We start from the raw sequence: 20,883 nt of genomic DNA, 5'->3' as shown, positions 1-20,883 counted from the left end.
GTCCAGTGATGGAATAATCGGAGTAATATTTCTTGAAGGCATGGTGACTACTGAACGGTACGTGAAGGTTTTGGAAGATGATTTCAACCCCATTATCCAAAATGACCCTAATATCAACAAGATGTGGTTCATGCAAGATGGAGCTTGATCGAAGCAGGAGAGAGTTAGATGTTCTGGAGGAGCACCTTGGGGACCACATCCTGGCTCTGGGGTACCCGGAGGCAACTGGCATGGGCCACGATTGGCCACCATATTCTCCAGATCTGAACACAAGTGACTCTATTTTGTGAAGTGTACTGCAATAACACCCAAACGATTGCTGAGCTGAAAACAGCCATTCAGGATATCATCAGCAGCACAGATGTTCCGACACTTAGCGTGTCATGCAGAATTTCGCTATTTGTCTGCACCACATCATCGCCAGTGATGGCAGGGATACCTTATAGATCGATAATTGTTACCCTGTAAATGCAGGCATATATGTTATATACATTTAGAAAAAATTTCACCATTTTAACACTTGTAGTTCTTTTGAGAAATGTACACATTCAAAGGGTGAAATGGCATTGTCAGAATAGGCATAAAATTGCCTCTGTCCCCTCTTAAAGAGTTAAAAGAGTTCACAAGAAGTGTCCACACTGAAGTGAAGAATTGAAATGTGTGCTTAGGTGTGAATCTCAAGTACACAGGATGTCCCACCAACTTTGCCACCTCACATATTTCTGAAATGAAACAAAATATGAAAAATGCAGTTGGACAGGGATGTACCTATGACAGACTGACACACTGGGCAGGAATGCACAAACCATAAATGTAAACAAACATCACTTTCAATACAAAGCTACATTTTTTTTTAAAATGGCGTACATATATTTTTGCTACAGAAATGAAAGCTAGAGGTACAGTTAGCGATGGCACAGTTGTCTTCATTCCTCTAAATCTCATACTTTCTGAAATACCTAGACTTTAAACGATGGCAATGGTGCCACAGTTTCTGTCATAACGGGCAGGGCGAGGTTTGTCTACTGCAAGCTCAGGACAGTGCAGGCAACATGCATTACAGCAGAAACTGTGGCAACTTTTCCTTTATTTAAAGTTGTTTAAGTATTGCAAACAATGGAAAATCCAGGATGGAATTAACAATACGAGAAAAGGAAAGTTGCTGCTCACCATATAGCGGAGATGCTGAGCCACGAGAGGCACAATAAATTGTCCACAATTGTTTGAATCTTTTTATTGTGCTTATCGTGGCTAAGAATCTCCGCTATATGGTGAGTAGCAGCTTTCCTTTTTTCGTATTGTTTAACTATTCCAAAAGGTATAAGCTTTAGAACAATGAAACCAAGTGTGTCATTGCTAATTGTACCTCAGTTTTCATTTTGGTTAATAAAACATATATATGCCATTCAAAAAAACGTAACTTTGGGTTGAAAGTAATGTTTGATTACTTGTAGGGATTGTGCATTCCTGCCAATTATCTGAGCACATAGATGCATCCGTGGCCAATTGCATTTTTCACATGTTGTTCATTTTGGAAGTGTATAAGATGACAAAGTTTGGTGGGACATCTTGTATACAAAACATTGTACCTTCTAGAATCCTATAGAAGCTTCCATTTGTCAGAGACACGCATGTAAATGAAATTATGTTTTGTGTTTAAAATTTCCACAAATATAAACAGAAGATATTTATATTGTCACCATTCAGTAATTGTAAAAGGTGCCACTTGTAAAGCACAGTGTAGTTTCTACAAAATATAGAATTTTTTATGAAAACTTTGTTTGGTTTTGGAACATAATGACAGTTTTCCATTTACCAAACAATAAATTTACATGAAATGTTATGTAATTATATTTGGAAAAATATTCAGTCTGTCTGGCATTTTTTATGAATGATATCAAGACAACATAAAAACCAGATTTCTTTTTGCATTGGTAAACTCTTTTAAATCTAGGTCATTATAAAGTGAAATTTGTAGCATAGCTAATTTTCATAGCACAACATTATCTCAAAGAAACATGTGAAAATGTTATTACATTATGGACAAATTTGGAGAGAGAGAAAATTCTATAAATACACCAGTGTATCGCATAACTGTGTGAGAAACATGAATCTCATACACTGCCGCCAAAAATCAGAATAAACATTATCAGAAAGATGGTGGTATCTGAAACTACTTTAACCCCCAGTCATTGCCGTAAATCTTCGCGTGTAATAACTGCCTCCATTCATTCTTACCAACTCTTTATGGCTTCATCCAAATGTGTTTTTAGGCCACTGATCTTCCTTTCCCACTTCTCTATTAACCTATTCATGCAGCATATTCTACAGTAACAAGAGAGGGCCTCAGTGACCTTCCAAAAGTTCTCCCTGCAACACCACAACCCCCTCCCTCCCCATAGTGAAACCATTTGCTACAACTCCCACAATGCGTCCCACAACTTACTTCCATATGACAACTCCCACAATTTCCTCTCATGGTCAAATAAAATACCTATAGCAAAAAAAGGCATTTAATATAATGAAAACTATAAGCTGTAAAAAAAAGTCAGACGTAGATAATGACTTTCAGAAATTCAGTATCCCCTGTCGGTAGCACTTACTACTTCACGTGAATAGAACGCCATTCGTGTTTCTGAGTATAATATTTTCTGAATCTGTGCCAGCCATATGTCCATATTATATTGTTTTCTTCGAAATATTTCACAGTATTGGAACAGCTTATATATTTCTGTAATCCTACTGCAGGTTGATGTCACTGATATGGTTCTATAAATCAGTGGATTTCTTATGTTTTCTTTCTTGTGTATTGGTGTGATCTTTACTGGTTTCAAGTCATTACGTATGGTATGGACCTTTTGTCGAGCAAGCAGTTGTCTATGATTGCTAAAGATTGAGTTATTTCACCATCAGTGGAGTTATAAGTAATTAGTATGCGGTCTGGACCAGAAAACTTGCACTAATTGAAGGACCTAAGTTGTTTCTCTACACTGAGGTTATCTACTTCAGAATAACTCAAGTTGTGAGTTGTTCTTGATTCAAATTCTGAAAGATTTACTCCATTTTTTTTTATGAAGGAAATGCAGAAAAATATGTTTAACAACTATGGATTAACGGCACTGTCGTCAGAAGCAATGCCATAGCTATCGTGCATTGAATGTATTGATTGTGTTTTGCTTCCAGTATACTTCACAATGACCAGAATCATTCTGGATTTTCTGGAAAATTTCAAGACAGTTTTGTTGGGCAAACTATTTCAAGCATCTCACACCAATGTGTGTGCTAAATTTTGAGCTTCCATAAAAAATTAACAATATGGGGATTTTTCATTCTTTGGTATGTCTGTATTTCATTTACATGCTTCTTTTGCTGCATGTGTATATTTTATGTGAAAAACTTCTGGTTATTTCAATTTATCCAGGTCCTGTCTCCTTAATATTCTACCTTTCTGCAATTTTTTCAGTTTTAATATACAGTCCATAACCAACGGTATATGGTCAACATCGACATCTGCCCCTGGGTATATCTTAACAGTTTAAAATGCAGTTTCTAAGTCTCTCTCATACTATTACACAATCATTCTGAAACCTTCCAGCCCTAGCAGATCTTTTTCATGTCTATAGCCTTTGTACATAGTTCTTAAAGCAAGTGTTAGCAATTATTAAATTACACTGTGTGCCAAATTCTATGAGGTGACTTCCCTTTTAGTTCCTTTCACCCAGCCCATAGATTATTTGATAATGGACAGCCAAATGAAAACAAATCAGATGAAAATAAGTTAGTGAACTCTTTATTATTTCAAAAGTAATTGCCACTAACATTAAAACATTCATCCCACTGTGAGACAGGAAGATCTGTGCCTTCATGGGAAAATGTTTGCAGTTACCTACAGAACTGTGATTGTACTGAGGCGTGCACCTCTTCATTGAAGTAAATCGGCAGCCACGAATGTCTTTCTTCAGGACTCCAAAGATGAAGAAATCACAGGGAATGAGATTGGTACTGTATGGAGGATATGTGAGAGCTTACCAGTGAACCTTCTGCAGCCTACATGAAACTAGCTTGGTAAGCTGTGGACGGTGAATATGCTGCAGAAGTTTTGCTGGGAAGCCATTACCTATCTTCTGTACAATCCTGATCTCCTGTTATGTGATTTCTATGTTTTTTGGAGCCCTGTAGAAACACATTTGTGGCCATCAATTTGCATCAGATGTAAGAGGTGCGTACCTGTGTACAACCGTAAATGGCATTGACCACCTTTCCTCACACTGGGATAAATGAGCAAACAGTTATGGCAATTACTTTTGGAGTGATAAATAGTTTACTTACCTTTTTTTCTTCGTCTTGTCTCGTTATCATTTGACTTTCCCTTATACCTGTTCTTCCTTTTTCTACTGTTGAATTCCAGTCCCCAATCACAATTAAATGTTAATTTCTGAATTACTTATTTTATCTCTTAATGCATTTTTTTCAATTTCAGCTTCATGTGTGGAGCTAATTGGTGTAGTATCTTGACATAACGTGAGGGATGGTGGCTTCATGTCTGTCGTGGGTACGATCATGCATTCACTGTGCTGTTCGTAGTTGCTTACCTGCATTTCTATTTTCTTATTCATTACTAGCCCACTCCTGCATTACCCCTATTTGATTCAGCGTTTGTAACCCTTTATTCGCCTTCCGTCACACTTCATTAACTATCTCTATATCTAACTTCAACCAATCCATTTCCCTTTTTAAATTTTCTAATCTACATATCTGATTAAGGAATCTAACATTGCACATTCAGATCCATAGTATGCCAGTTTTGTTTTTCTTGATGATAAAATCCTTTTGAGTAGTCCCCACTTGGAAGTGTGAATAGAGGTCTAAATTACATCTGAAATATTTTACCCAAGAGGATGCCATCATCATTAAGTAATAGAGTAGAACTACATATGCTCTCGAAAAATAATGCCTGTAGTTTCCCCACACCTTCAGCCATTTGCAGTATCGACACAGTAAGTCTGTGTTCGCTAATGTTATGAAAGTCAGATTCGTCAGTAATCCAGACTGCAGCTACAGAAAATCCTGTTACCCCTCTTCAGGAATCATTAGTTTGTCTGGCTCTCCACAGATTCTCCATCTGTTGTTCTTGCACATATGGTACCGCCATCTGTCTCGTTGAGGTATACAACGCACACCAACTCAGCAATGTCCACTGTTCGTGGGTTTATAATTCTGTTTTCATTATTGCGTGTTGGTGTGACCCGTGCAAGTTTAGGTACAGATCTTATGCTGGTGAGTTGCTGTATGTGATCGCTAAAAATGGAGCTATTTCATCAGCGTGTTTGGAGACTTGATTGAATTGACTTAAATTGTTTTGCCACACTGCGGGGAACAAATTTCAATTTCTAAATTACTCATGTTGTCAGCTGTTTCTGATTCAACTTCTGGAATATTTACCACATCTTCTTTGGTGAAGGAATTTTGGAAAACCATTTTTTGTAACTCTGCCTTAATGGCACTGCCACTGGTAATGTTAAGATTGCTATCACACATTGAACGTATTGATCATGTATTGCCATTGGTATGTTTTACATATAACCATAATCTCAATGGATCTTCTGCCAGATTTCAAGACAGAGTTTGGTTTCTGGAAACTATTAAGAAGTGTCTCACATTTAAGTCCATGCTAAGTTTCAAGGTTCTGCAAAACATCACTGGTCTTGGTGATTTTCCATTCTTTTAAAACTGACTTTTTTTTTGATTAGTTCAGCATCAGTGTCTCAATTTGTTTTGTACATCATGGAGGATCTGTTCCATCTCTTATTAATTTACTGGAGTGAAACTATCAGTTTCTGTCAGTAGTATTTCTATTAATCCAAGCAACATCTGGTCAGCACGTAGTTAGTAGTTTGTAAGGAATGGAAACACTCTTAAGAAGGTGTTAAGTTAATTTTTAAAGTAGATATATTTTGCATTTATTTTTCTAACGATGGAAAATCCAGTATGGAATGTAACAATATTTTGAAAAGGAAAGTTGCCACTCACCATATAGCGGAGATGCTGAGTTGCAGATGGATACAACAAAAAAACTATTGGCCAGTAAGGCCTTTGTCAAAAATAGACGACAACAAATTCATGCAAATGCAGCTCACACGCACATGACTGGAGTCTCAGGCAACTGTAGCCACAGCAGTATGGCTACTGTTGCCCAAGACTGCAGTTGTGTCTGTGAGTTATGTTTGTGTGTGTGTGTGTGTGTGTGTGTGTGTGTGTGTCTGTCTGTCTGTCGTCTATTTTTGATGAAGGCCTTACTGACGGAAAGCTTTTTTTGTGACAGTCTTTTTGTTATGCCTATCTGTGAATCGGCATCTACACTTTATGGTGAGTGGCAACTTTCCTTTTCATAATACTGTTGCATTTATTTTTGGCAAATTTGGATACTAGAATATTCAGCTATGCCACAATGAGGTTGTGATCACTGATACATGTACCCATTGTAGAGCTGTCTATTTGCTCAGGATTGTTTGTCACCAAGAGATCTAATATGTTATTGCAACCATTTACACTTTGTGTGGGCTCCTGAAGTAATTTCTGAAAATAATTTTTGGAGAAAGCAGCTCTTTTTCAAATATTTATGATGATGATGATGATGATGATGATGATGATGGTCACTCCATTTTGAGATGTGGGCAAAATCATTCGTGTAGGCTGTGGTATGCCCCACACAGACATTCCCCCCACTAATTTCTGTTTCGGATGGCTCTGCACATTTTTCCATTTTTTAAGCAAAATTTTGTCTGAGGGATTTCTAGATCTGGTATTTTGATAACATTGTTCATATGCCTAAATGTTTTGTGTAGTGAAATTTATTGACAAGAGAAACTGAAAATTAGTTACGTAAGATAACATCATGTATTCAAGAAGATGAAAATTACTTACAAACAGTGATTGTTACAAGATCTTTAAGTACAGCTTTTCAGTTATTCAACAGAACAAAAATTTTACTCTCACATAAATGGGGGCTAGATTTTATCATAACCATTACTAGTAGATAATCTGCTAATGTTATCTGTTAGGTTATATAAAACTAACAATTCTGTAAACACTGAACTGTCTTAAAATTAGTGTTTGCATAAATATCTCTGCTCTTAAATGCATTTGAATTTGGCAGAAACGTTTCTGAACCATAGGATTGCAGCCCTAACACTGTCACTACAGGCGATTGCTGGCCTCTGGAGGACACCTTGTCCAGCAGTGGTAAGCAAGCCGTGTGTTGGATATCATGTTTCAAAGTACAGGAGCCGTTGGCCATCCTGAATTGCTAAGCAAGGCACGGCTTGCTCTTTTGACACTCTTTGTATAACTAGGGTTACCAGATTAAATTGACAAAGTTACCAAACATTGCCTGGTGAAAGTGTTTGCTGAGCGGAGGGTGAACAAAATAAAGCAGTTAGTAAACATTAAAAGTTATATTAATTGTTGCTAGTTACAGCTTTCAATATATTTTGTTACATTTCATTTTTTGGTAAAAGTCAGAGCACGTTTGAAATTTCGAATTACAATGAATGTCGAATCCTGCTTTTACTATATTGACACTAAATTTGTTTGTGGTGTGACACCATAAATGGTTCATGTGACTGACGAATCTTTTCGCATAGCCATTTCTGCATCGAACTGCCATTATCAAATGTATAACTTTTTTATGTTAGGCATTTCTTTCCCATTTAAAAATTTTTCAATGAAAGGAAGTTTGTGGATGTAAAAGCTTGACTATGTGATTGTTCCAAAGTTGTAATTAGTACGCGTATCTCTTCATGTACACTATTTTTGTCAATGGCTTCTTCATTACCCACCACCTTTGATGCTTGTATACACATTTTTAGGTCAGATATGTGTATGAAACACTGCGCAAAATAAAATCAGAATGCAACGGCGTTCAACCCCCGAGGTTCAACTAATAAATCTGTGTGCAGCATAGGCTGGCAGCTGAAAGCAGTGAAACAGAGAGACGGACAACACAGCGGCCAGTCGAGGTAACAAATGCAGCATGCGCCAGCTGCCAACACCCCACCAAATGTTTAATGACTTGATTTTCCAAATGAATAAATATATTAGCTATACGGAATTATAAAAATACCAAATCTCGCAGACTTATATACCGAACACAGAACATGGGCCTGAAATACCAAACGGTTCAGTAAAACAATAAACATCTGGCAACTCAGGTACAACTGATGCAGGTACACCACCTGTGGGCAAAACTCGTTACTGCAGCTGTTGCAAATTGTACATATTTTGTTTCTGAGTAATAAGTATGCCACAAGAAACCGAGTACCATTTCATTACTGCCTGAAACATTTCATTACTCATGCATTTCCTCCCTCGCACATAGTTCATGCTTGATGTGGGCCAGATCGGTAGCTTCCATATTCCTGCAATTCATTGCTCTCAGTGGACTCAGAAAGAGAGAGAGAGAGAGAGAGAGAGAGAGAGAGAAAATTTTCGGTACTCATATGTCTTCTTCTCTGTATGTCTCCATGCAAATTCTGTAGTTTTGAAATTCCATCAATTTCTTATTCTCAGTGTGCAATGTCAATTGTGCCAAATACATTTTGACACTCACGACATTTTTTTTCCCCTCGCACGCAGCTCGTGTTTAGCTTGGGCCGTGTCAGTGGTATTCATAAGCTCCCAATTCCTTGCTGCCAAATACATTTCATCGACCTGTGACTTCAAACACCATATGGCACCGATAGATGGCGTGAGTGACTTGTACAGGAACTGTATGTCTCTGACATAAATTAATTTGGTACCTACATCTCTTACAAAGTGTTCAGAGTGATAATAAAGTTAAATTGTGATGTGAGCTGAGGGGAGACATTCATTCTGTTTTATGATGCCTCTTTATTCCTACTATTCATACAAGTTTATAATAATAATAATAAATTTAGTGCATTTTCTCATTGTGTTGTGGACAAGAAGCAAATGGTATGATTTTTCTCTGAAACAAACTAGGAAATAAAGCCAAGTGTGATTTGTGTTGACCGTCCTATTCATTAAAAGGAAGCGCACAACAAATTTAAATAATAATAATAATAATAATAATAATAATAATAATAATAATAAAAGTAACAGATATGTGTCTCAACAGCACGAGATACATACAATACTGCTGGAGAGATCGGTGTTATGCTGATCACGTGTCTTGTGATCATGGATGGCTCCTCGTACTGCCTTGTAGGCAGCAGTCGGAACAGGCTTAAGACTTAATGTGTGAGTGGTGTTTATGTTTCATTATCACAACCCTACTGGTTGTGTCTTGCCTCTGTATCACTGTGTCCAGTACACCAGCATGTGCACCTGCACGTTCTAGGGTATCTTCTTAATGCACATGTTATTATTTATTGGGGAAAGCACAAAAGAAGCACACTTCTGACATAAGATCATCTGTAAGTTTTTCATGGTTTAAAACTGTTGATTACTTTTCCCAAGATCTTAAGAATACTGTTTCACTCCAATCTTAATTTTTTTTCATACAGGAGAAGAAAATTATGTTAGGCAGACACGAGTCCAGAAATATTTATTACTACATTAGAACTCATTTTCTACAGCTCTTCACTGTGTGCTAATCATAAGAATACATACAGCTTGAAACTCGTCCTCAAATGAAATGTCCAAAATGGTCTTTTTTATAAAGTATCATGACCCCTGTAAGAAGAGTAAGCATATTTGTGTGACATGCTGAGTTAGCATTCAACTTTCAAAATTATAATAGCTTCACTGTTATGGGACGTAAATCACTTTTTTCTGACGTATGTTTTGTTTACAAGTTCTTTCTAATATTTCTTAGATTGAAAACAGGCACAATGATTCAATCTTTTTGTAGTAAAACTTTCGTAGTAAAGCATTTTGTAATCTATTTATGTAACCATAAGAACCGCAGATATGGCAACACTGCTACACAGCAGCTTTTGTTAATCTCTATTTGTAGGTTTATTATTGTTAACAGAATTCTATTTTTTTTTTTTTTTTCAGATGCATTCTCACTGAGCATTATTCAAACAGACTGTCCAGTTAATTTTCATTTCAAAATAAACAACGTCAATTAGTTATGATAGCACACATGAAAATAACAAAGAGCCAATATTTGTCCGTACATATGCTGTCTCGAAAATAAAGGTCCTGAAATCCAAAACATCTGTAATACTTTTTATCTCACAAAACTTCAAGCAGGTTTATTTTCACAACATATTAAAACTTTAAGTCCTGTAATAACATTTATGAATGAGCAAGTTTGGTTCCAACAGATACTGAACTCAGAAGAACATTTACATTATCAGTTACTTTTTACACTATTAGAACAATGGTTGCAGAGCAGAGCATAGATGCAGGATTCTTCTCACAGTGCATGGCTGTTAATACAGTTAAGATTTTATCTGATGATGTGAAATCCCTGTGCTGCCCAAAGGACATCTGCCAGCTCTTCCTCTTTCCCTAAATCGCTCCAGGTAAATGCCGGAATGGTTCCTTTCAAAGGGCACGGCCAACTTCCTTCCCCGTCCTTCCCTAATCCGATGAGACCGATGACCTCGCTGTCTGGTCTCCTTCCCCAACCCCAACCTACTGCAAATCGACGTTAGTGATATGGGCCAGCTCTCCCTTGATCTCTGTTGTATACCTCTTTGAGCGACACAAACACTTTGTAGTTCTTATTTTAAATTGCTGCTGTTGTAAAAATTATTAAAAAGTATTAAAAAAATTGTAAACATATCGTATGATGTATTGTGGGGGTGGTAAAGCTACACAGTGGGGCGTCATCATATGATGCACCACTACAGGTACAGTTAAGATGTTGACATGCCGCCACACTGAATCCCCATTGCACTAATTGTATACAGTTTCACAGCCCTCCACAATATCGACATGGAAGTCATGTGATCAACATTATTTCTGCAGTTACTTGTATTATGCTGACACTAGGATGATTGTCAGCTTTGTGAAGAATTGCCTTGCCTAATTGCAGTGTCCTGATCCTTCTGTGTCTCCCATAGTTGGAATCAGTGGCCTTAAACATCCCATATCGCTTCAGACATAATCCTGTCAGGACATTTGTGTCTGAAAACTTTTCCCAGTACAATCTTTGAATGACATGCCATTACTATAGTCTAATACAAGTATCAAATGGCCTGCTGCCAACTTCGCATTTGTATAGACCTACACTTCTGTTGCACTGTATCGAAAACTGAGACTGTGGTGCACTGTAGAAAATGGATATGTGCTTGCCAAATCCATAATGATCACTTAATACCTGATGCTACATGTAATATCCCGTTCACGGACAAAAGGAGAACAGACAGTACATCTTTCATAAAGCCACACAAAATTAATAAGTTTGTACATCACACTGGACCTTCTACCTCGCTTCTTTCAAACATTCCTTTTTTTAATGTTTAGCATCTGACATAAAATTTGTGTACTTGTTTTGTGAAATAATTATAAATATTTCTTGTGCCAAAACATGTCTAAAAATATGCCATTTATCTTTAATAATTACAGAAACTGGTTCATCAGCTTCTTCCCGACGAAAACGGTGTGTTCCTGTTAAGCGAACGGCTCCGGTGAAGGAGCGATTGGCAGTTCGAGATAAAACTTCAGTGAAAGACAGTGTCCCATCTAAATCTAAGAATTCTGTTAAAGAACGGTCGATGAGGAGGGAGAGGTCAATTTCAGAAGAACGAATCCCACTCGAGCAGAGGCTGCTTATGGTGAAGGAAACTAGAACAGAAAAGAAAGAGAAGGAAAATAGTGAAATTGAAGATCTCAAACCTATAGAACCTGAACGTAACCCTGAAAATGAGGAATTTTGTGGAATTAAGGAAGAAAATAGTGAGGAAGAAAACATGTCTGAAGGGAAGGCTCTAAAAAAGAAGAGTGGGTCATCAAGGAAAAAAAAAGATGGGGAAGCAAAGCCCAGACCAAAGACTGTTATGGACGGATATTCGTGGCAGTGCACAGACTGCACAGCTGTGCTAAGCAGTCTGCAGGAGCTGCGGTCCCATCATCAGACTGAGCACAACCAACCACCAAATTTCAAGTGTTCTCAGTGTGCCAAGGTTTATACAAGATACCGAAGTTTTGCAAGACACGTGAAGCTTCATGGCAATCCAAAGAAATTTAGGTATGTACAGCATTTTATATCATTCCCTTTCTTAATTCAAATTACTTGTTGTGTCCTTTTAATGTGGAGAACATGTTACATTTTGAAATCACACATTTTCAGGTATGCTCTCCTGAAAACATAATAGTTTTTTCTGTTTAAACTATAACTGATACGATATATTTGTCAGTTAACTGCCAAAGGAATTGCCAATATTAACTGAAAGACCTGAGTTGCAACAAAGCTCCAGGAGTAGACAGCATTCCATTAGAACTACGGACAGCCTTGGGAGAGCCAGTCCTGACAAAACTCTACCATCTGGTGACCAAGATGTATGAGACAGGTGAAGTACCCTCAGACTTCAAGAAGAATATAATAATTCCAATCCTAAAGAACACAGGTGTTAACAGATGTGAAAATTACCGAACTATCAGTTGAATAAGTCACGGCTGCAAAATACTGACACGAATTCTTTACAGATGAATGGAAAAACTGGTAGAAGCCGGCCTCGGGGAAGATCAGTTTGGATTCCATAGAAATATCGGAACACGTGAGGCAATACTGACCCTACGACTTATCTTAGAAGCCAGATTAAGGAAAGTCAAACCTACGTTCCTAGCATTTGTAGACTTAGAGAAAGCTTTTGACAATGTTGACTGGAATACTCTCTTTCAAATTCTAAAGGTGGCAGGGGTAAAACACAGGGAGCGAAATGCTATTTACAATTTGTACAGAAACCAGATGGCAGTTATAAGAGTCGAGGGACATGAAAGGGAAGCAGTGGTTGGGAAGGGAGTGAAACAGGGTTGTAGCCTCTCCCCGATGTTATTCAATCTGTATATTGAGCAAGCAGTGAAGGAAACAAAAGAAAAATTCGGAGTAGGTATTAAAATCCATGAAGAAGAAATAAAAACTTTGAGGTTCGTCGATGACATTGTAATTCTGTCAGAGACAGCAAAGGACTTGGAAGGGCAGTTGATCAGAATGGACAGTGTCTTGAAAGGAGGATATAAGTTGAACATCAACAAAAGCAAAACAAGGATAATGGAATGTAGTTGAATTAAGTTGGGTGATGCTGAGGGAATTAAATTAGGAAATGAGACACTTAAAGTTGTAAAGGAGTTTTGCTATTTGGGGAGTAAAATAACTGATGATGGTCAAAGAAGAGAGGATATAAAATGTAGACTGGCAATGGCAAAGAAAGCATTTCTGAAGAAGAGAAATTTGTTAACATCAAGTATAGGTTTAAGTGTCAGGCAGTCGTTTCTGATAGTGCTTGTATGTAGTGTAGCCATGTATGGAAGTGAAACATGGACGATAAATAGTTTGGATACGAAGAGAATAGAAGCTTTCAAAATGTGGTGCTACAGAAGATTGCTGAAGATTACATGGGTAGATCACATAACTAATGAGGAGGTATTGAATAGGATTGGGGAGAAGAGAAGTTTGTGGCACAACTTGACTAGAAGAAGGGATCGATTGGTAGGACATATTCTGAGGCATCAAGGGATCACCAATTTAGTGCTGTAGGGCTGCGTGGAGGGTAAAAATTGTAGAGGGAGAGCAAGAGATGAATACACTAAGCAGATTCAGAAGGATGTAGGTTGCAGTAGGTACTGGGAGATGAAGAAGCTTGCACAGGATAGAGTAGCATGGAGAGCTGCATGAAACCAGTATCAGGACTGAAGACCAGAACAACAATAACAACGATTAGATGCTTTGTACAGTGTCTTAGTGGAAAGAAACATAGTCCTGTTGCTCGTGACAAATTTTTCAATATTTCCTTGAGGTGTTACATACTTCATTTGCCACTCTATACATTGAGTCAGAAGGGTAAAAACTAAGACCACACCCGTGTATAGTTTTAAGTGATTCGTTCTGTAGGACTGACCATACTGACAACTATTCTGTATGGCATTGTGGTCCATTATAGCACATAGTGGAACTTAATTGGTTGGCAGGATGCAAATGCACAGATCACCAGATTGGATAATGTAAAGATATTATTTGTTTGTGATTGAAAATGTATTTACATAAGCTCAGAAGGAAGAAACTATTTACATGCCATAAAAAATGATTCAGAAATGCACATATTTTGTCCTGGTCATGGTTAATTATTCTACTAAATGCCATTTGAAATAAAGCAAATATAATTGAAACACAGTCTTTTTTATTTAAAAAAAGTTCAATTTGAACACCACAGAGCTTTGCTAGGCACAGTCCTGTAGTACTGTCTGTGAGCTGAAATGTGAGTAGTTGCAAAGAGGGGGGTGGGGGACTGTAACACCGTATAGGAAAAGGTAAGGCTGGTTAGAATAACTGAGGTTAAGTCCAAAGGGATGAGAAGAGGTCTCTGATAAAGAGTTCCCCATTACCAGAAAGCAGGGAAACCAGTGTTGTACAAAAGAAACCTATTGACATACCTGATGTAGTAGGCTCTGAAATCTCTCGACTCCTGTTCTAGAGCACTTGCTGCATCTTATCTTGGTACTGGATGCCACCAAGACAGACAGTTCGTGTTATGTCTATTTGTCTGCTCTGCTGGGTTGTCAGTTGTCATCTGTATTTAAAGAGCTGTGTGGTGAAAACTAGCTTGCTGCTAGGCAATATGAGTTGTTTTGTAAATTCCTTTGCCATTACTATTGTATATTTTGCCAGTAGTGAGGCTGGAGTAAATGGCAGTGGGGGAGCTAGAGAGCTGGTTTTGCAGTGTAAACGATAGCCGAGATGGTGTGTTGTACATTTTGATAAGCATTTTGTGAAAATTAAGGACACAACAGAAGGTGACCATGTATGGTGGGAGGACACTTTTGAGAAGTCAATCTCAAAACCATTTAAATAGGCGTAACACCATCTTTTCTCGATACACCTGACCTTCTCATCCTACCCCCTCTCTCTCCCCCCTCCATCTATCTCTCCCCCCTCCCTCCCCCTCCCTCCCCCCTCTCTTTCTCCCTTTTTCTCCCCCCCCTCTCTCCCACAACCTCCCCCTCCTACACCCTCCCCTTCCTCCAACCCTGGGTACTTTTGAATGATTTCATCTCAAATTGTGCAGGTCAAAAGTGAATGTGTGATATCATTATTTTAAAGTGATTTGAGAAAAATATATCTTGAAGTTCCACCTTTCAGAAACGAAAATATTTTGATTTTCTGATGATTTGTTAAAACATTATAGATCTCTCTAAATGAGAGCATTTGTGAAAATGTGGTAACAAAAGGGAAAATTCTAAAATAAAAACCTCATTCACAATAATATCAAACATGATTTACACATACACACTTCCTGCATTTATTCATTTTAATTTGGAAAAATATACTATGAAAACTTGTAAGTTTAAGCAAACTTCAAAATTATGTTTGGAGATATGAATAGTCACACAGAGTTACCTGTCTTGAGAAATGATAAAATGGAAAGACCGCTTAAGTAATCCTGAAATCTTAAACCATCAAAATATCTCTATATAAAATGAGAGAATCTGAAATCTTTTGATTCATCATCAATTGTTTTCTCTAAAACCATGATTCTAAATATTCTACAAATTGCGTGTACATTAGTATGTTCTGTTGAAAAAGATTAGCATTTCAGTCACCTCAGTTCAGCATGGGTACTGGTCGTCCAAAGTGGCCCCCCCCCCCCCCCCCTCTCTAAACATATGTGCACATTTTTATGGTTCGATATTATTCACTAATTTTCATTGTCTTCTTTATGAGATACCATGAATTAAAATGGCCTACACTGTAACAGTCAACACTGCACTGTTGGGAAGAGTTCATTTGCTTTTTTTTTTTTCTCGTCATTGAACTTGTAGAGCTGAGATGAATTTGCACATTGACAAGGATGATGCCAGAGCAGTAATTAGGAAATGGGAACTGCACATTAATTTTTTGATAATAGCCATTTGAAAGAATTTCCCAGACCATGAGGTGTCATGAAGCAGATGGTTGCATCTTGCAGCTCGTCAGGGACACTTATCATTTGTCCCACACACACAAGAAATGAATAATCCAACTGGATATTTTATTTTGCATAAACTGATTATTTTGTCAAAAATTGATTGTTTTCATTGTTACACGAGGAATGAAGTTGCTCGCAACAAAGTCTTCTAAAGCATACTGATACCTCTGCATTTCTCACATAGTAACGGGCTTCTGTAATGTACAAGGGTACAAAGAGACAAATTGGTCTGGAGAACAAAGCATTTACTTTTTCAAAACAATTCTTTTTCTACTGTTCAACATAATCCCCTCGAACATTTGTGCACTTGTTCCAATGGGCTACAAGCTTTTTTTTATTCCTGCTGCATGGAACTCTTTATCTTGATGTTTGAACCAATTCCCCACAAATTTTTTCTCATCCTCATTGTCCTGGAACCTCTTCCCACGTAATGCCTCCTTCGGTCCACAAAACAAATGGAAACCTCTAGGTGCTAAATCAGGACTGTAAGGGGGTGAGGCAGTACTTCCCAGCCCATTTTGTCAATGGTTTCACATGTTAGTTGAGCAATATGAGGATGCGCATTGCCTTGCTGGAGAATCACACTTCTCCTTTGAGATCCACAACGTCTCTGGGATAATCACAAAAAGTGGACCTTTAGCATCCCAAAACACCATCAACATGACTTTTTCTGTTGATGCTTTGGTTTTGAATTTTTTCTTGCCAGGTGAGTTGTTGTGTTTCCACTCCACGGTTGGTCTTTTTGATTCTGGCCCAAGTTTCATCACAAGTTACAATTTTGTTGAGAAAGTCTTCACCTTCTCTTTCATAACATTCCTTCAGCTCTGAGCACACTCTCAACCTTGTTTCATTGTGTAGCTGCATCAACTACTTTGATACCCATCTTGCGCATGCTTTGCAGTACTTCAGCTTGTTATGGATAATGTTATGAACTGTACCAGTACTAACTTGAACCTTATCAACTATCATTTCCACAGTCACATGGCGGTCGGCATGAATAATGGGATCAATTCGACTTTCAAGTGTGGGAGTTGAAACTGCAACTGGTCGGCCAAAATGGTTTTCGTCAGTCACTGAGTCGATACAATGATTGAACTGCTCCTCCCACTTTAAAAATTTGCACTATTCGTACAACCTTCAGCATAAACTTTAGACATTCTACAGTATATATTCACAGGTTTCTCACCCTAAGCAAGTAAAAAACGAATAGCAGAATGTTGTTCAACTAATGTGTACGTTTCAAGCGGACTCACCATCTTGAAACGTATTTTTGCATTTATGAACAAAACAATGTTGATACGTCAGATGATCAGGGCTCATCCCAGTGATGCCAACTTAAAGCCATAAAAGTACCAAACTTGCCCTACTAACAGTTTTTTTCTCCAGACCAATTTGTCTCTTTAATTATTGAATAATCCTCATATGTGCCACTCCACGATGTAACCCAGCAGTGACTTGACTGAATTCCTATCACTGTCTTTACAGCAGACCATTTTTGTCCTTTTTTTTCAATAGAATTCACCTAATGTGCTTTCATTTACAAATAAGAGTTTCGTGGTTCGTAGTAATTTTGATATGGTCTGTAGAAATTCAGTAGCATCTCTTACATCATCAGAAGCTTCATGCTGAATATTAAATCTTCTTGCAAGATGTTTACATAGACCTCCTACCCGATCACATGCACTTTTTCCATGACATGTTGCTGAAATATCCAGTTTTTTATTGTAATTCCTGTACTGTGTTTTCCAATTTCGTTAAGCTTAAAGTGGTTTTTAAAATGAGATGCAGCACCATCAGTCACATACACTTACATAGGAAATATGTGGCATACAGGTGCTAAGTCATCAGTTATGCTGACAACATAGCATGCATGTGCACTGTCATGAATGAGATCGCACAGTAGCAAAACAGTGTGATGTACCAAGGAAGTGGGCAACACATATGAATATTGACACTTGTGTTGTGTGCCAATGGTAACTTTGAACTTCATTCTGCAAAGCAACAGACCAGTTCTCAGCAAAGTTGAAATGAAGAACTAATGTGTCTGTATTCTGGAAACTAGCTGATTATACTTCTGCTATGGCCTGTCTCTGTATGCTGTGGATATAATGATGAACTACTCCTTTCACGGCCAAGTGCCTAACCTCTGTAACAAACTCCCGTAGCTCCACTGTTTTGTTGACCAGCTTTCCTCACTCCCACAATGCATAGATTATGTAATTTCAGAATGCTGAAGGTGTAATGCTTCAACGGTCATCCCTTCACCACCAGGACACAGTGCACACTCACGCAACCAACATATCTTGTGGCTATCGACATAGACACAAGAGCATCAGTTCCACCTCTGTGTACTACTTTTCTGTGACACTAAGTATGGTGCAACAAATAAGTGCATGCTTTCTTCACCAGCTGGCATTTGACTCATTTTGGTCATAAGAAGTAAAATTTTGTGAGATCAGCTTTTAAATTTGGGTTCTCCTTTTTCATTGAGAAATGATTCTCTTACTGATATTGTTATATATCTTTTTACCTCTTTAACAATGTAGGAAAAGATATATTGTTGCATACCATAAAGAAGGCGTGTTAAGTTGCATAGAGTCGCAATTAAAAGACACTTACACAAAGCTTTTGGCCACAGTCTTCATAAGCAAAAGAGAAACAAAGAAACACACGCCATTTGTACACACAAGCAAGCACACCTCAAGCATACATGACTGCCAACTCGGGCAGCTCAGCTCATACATTGTTGATATTCCTACATGGAGTTTCAACTGTTGGTTTTTACCTTCTAACTTTTTCACCATTTTTCCTAGCAGAAATAACAACAGCCTGATTAGGGCTTAGATAATATTCTAAAGCAGTATCAAGCAGTAGATTTTCACAATAGAAATCTGGGCGAGCCCAAATACATTATTTATTCTTTATTTTATGGGCTTCTGAAATTAAATAATGTGAGGAAGTGGGTACTTGGAATAGCTACCTGGTATCAGTGTCAGTAGTTGTACCGTGTCAGTATAGGCGCCTGCCGAGACAGCAGTGTTCAGGTTTTGAAAATGCACATCACGTTGGGTGCACACGTCACAAACATCAGGTTCTGCACCAACAGCATCTACACTTCACAAAGTTTTGAAGATCTTGCTTGAGTAAAGCTTGTTTCAAGTTCTTCCACTTTTCTTTGTACATACCATGTTCTTCCTGTGTTTCTTATCTTGTGTGGGCATTTAAGGAGAGGTATATTAGAGGCTACAATAGAAATGCTCAAATTCAACACATCAACAACTTTGAACACGCAGCACTGCACTGTCTTCTTCAGTTTCACATTCCAATGTCAGTGATCGTTCTGGTGGATTATTACTAAATTTTTTTTTGTACCAAATATAGCTATTCATGCTCAGTGGATGTGATGGTAACCCAGTTACAAGAGGTATGATGGGGGCTGAGCAAAGAAAATGTGTTCAGTTCTTAGAAGTCCTTGTAACATATGATAAGAAAATATGTGCTTCTAAAAAGTACAAGCATACACTTCCCCATAATAAATAAAACTGTTCTCTGCCAAAGAAAGTGTCATACCACTGATCAAAAGATCTGCAGTTCAGTACCTACTTACTCCTACCTTTTTCATATGTGACCTATCACTTGTGTCTCCAATGACTTTGTTTGTTAATGTGCAAAATTCCAAGCTGTGCTGCTATTTTGAGTTCATATTAAAACAGTAGGTCTTTCTATAACTGGCTGAGTACGTCAGTTGAAAAGTCAGACAATGGCAACAGTTTACTTCTCCCAACAGTGCTGTAGCCAGTAAAACACTGAGGTTTGACACCAACTTTTTGGTCAATGACAATTTTACCTCAATTTACAAGTAGACTTGACTAATTCTTTGACGCCTTCATACCGACCGTCATTTGGCTGTAAGAGATCCCAACGAATGCACACCATCTGTGTAGTGAGATTTGTGGATCACTTTAATGCAGAAAAACTGTAGACTGTGATACATTTCACAACAGTTTTTCTGTGTGACTCTGTCGGCAATCCTCGCCTTACTTTGTAGTATTGGTAGGTTAACGTCACTAATCGGCTAACTGTTAGGGTCACATTCGGCACAGTTAACTGTTTGACAGAAATCCTCCTCCAATATACACATCAACTTTAAAAAACAATGTTTCCCTGCTGATTTGGGATTTCACCATATGAATGTTTTATTGGCTTGTTGTTCGTTTCAAAACAGTGATATCATCACATGAGGAGATGCTGAGTTGCAGATAAGCACCACAACTCCATTGTTTTATTAACAGTGATATCAATCGTTCCTGTTATTAATATTGTTACAAGTTTTATCTGCTGTTGGATTGTGAAATAAGAACAGTTAATGTAATTCTGTTTTATATTACAAATTTCATTTTGACATTATTTAAATCTGGACCACCAAGTCAGGCATCTTCTATTAATTGTACTTTAATTGTTATTTTGTTCATGTGTTTGGCAACAAGAAAAATATAATTCTCTATTCTTGTGGTTGTATGAATGATGTAATATGTGAGAGAGTATTGAGCATTTCCACCAAGTAAAAGGAACACTGAAGAATGGACAGGCAAGTAGAAATGATGAATTCCACAGCTATTGAACGAAGTCCATTGAGTCCATTGTCAGAAATTAAAAACTCTCTCTGTCTCTGTCTCTCTCTCTCTGTCTCTCTCTCTCTCTCTCTCTCTCTCTCTCTCTCTCTCTGTGTGTGTGTGTGTGTGTGTGTGTGTGTGTTTTCTGTCTCCTGCTCTGCATGCTGTGTTGA

At 37.8% G+C, this 20,883-nt stretch overlaps 1 protein-coding gene across 2 annotated transcripts in view; it reads left to right on the top strand.

The window, feature by feature from the left end:
* LOC126336280 (zinc finger protein 879-like) overlaps positions 1 to 20,883 on the top strand; it is a 357,886-nt gene that overhangs the window by 162,690 nt on the left and 174,313 nt on the right. For both annotated transcript variants that reach the window (XM_049999798.1, XM_049999799.1), the window contains one exon: positions 11,542 to 12,163. In XM_049999798.1, the coding sequence (XP_049855755.1) occupies positions 11,542 to 12,163 (622 nt within the window). The remainder of the gene's footprint in view (positions 1 to 11,541; positions 12,164 to 20,883) is intronic.

The sequence above is a fragment of the Schistocerca gregaria genome, chromosome 2 (genome assembly GCF_023897955.1).
Source record: "Schistocerca gregaria isolate iqSchGreg1 chromosome 2, iqSchGreg1.2, whole genome shotgun sequence".
In the NCBI taxonomy this organism is placed as follows: domain Eukaryota; kingdom Metazoa; phylum Arthropoda; class Insecta; order Orthoptera; family Acrididae; genus Schistocerca; species Schistocerca gregaria.
The sequence above is the reverse complement of the archived record's forward strand: the minus strand, read 5'-3'. Positions and strand labels throughout refer to the sequence as shown.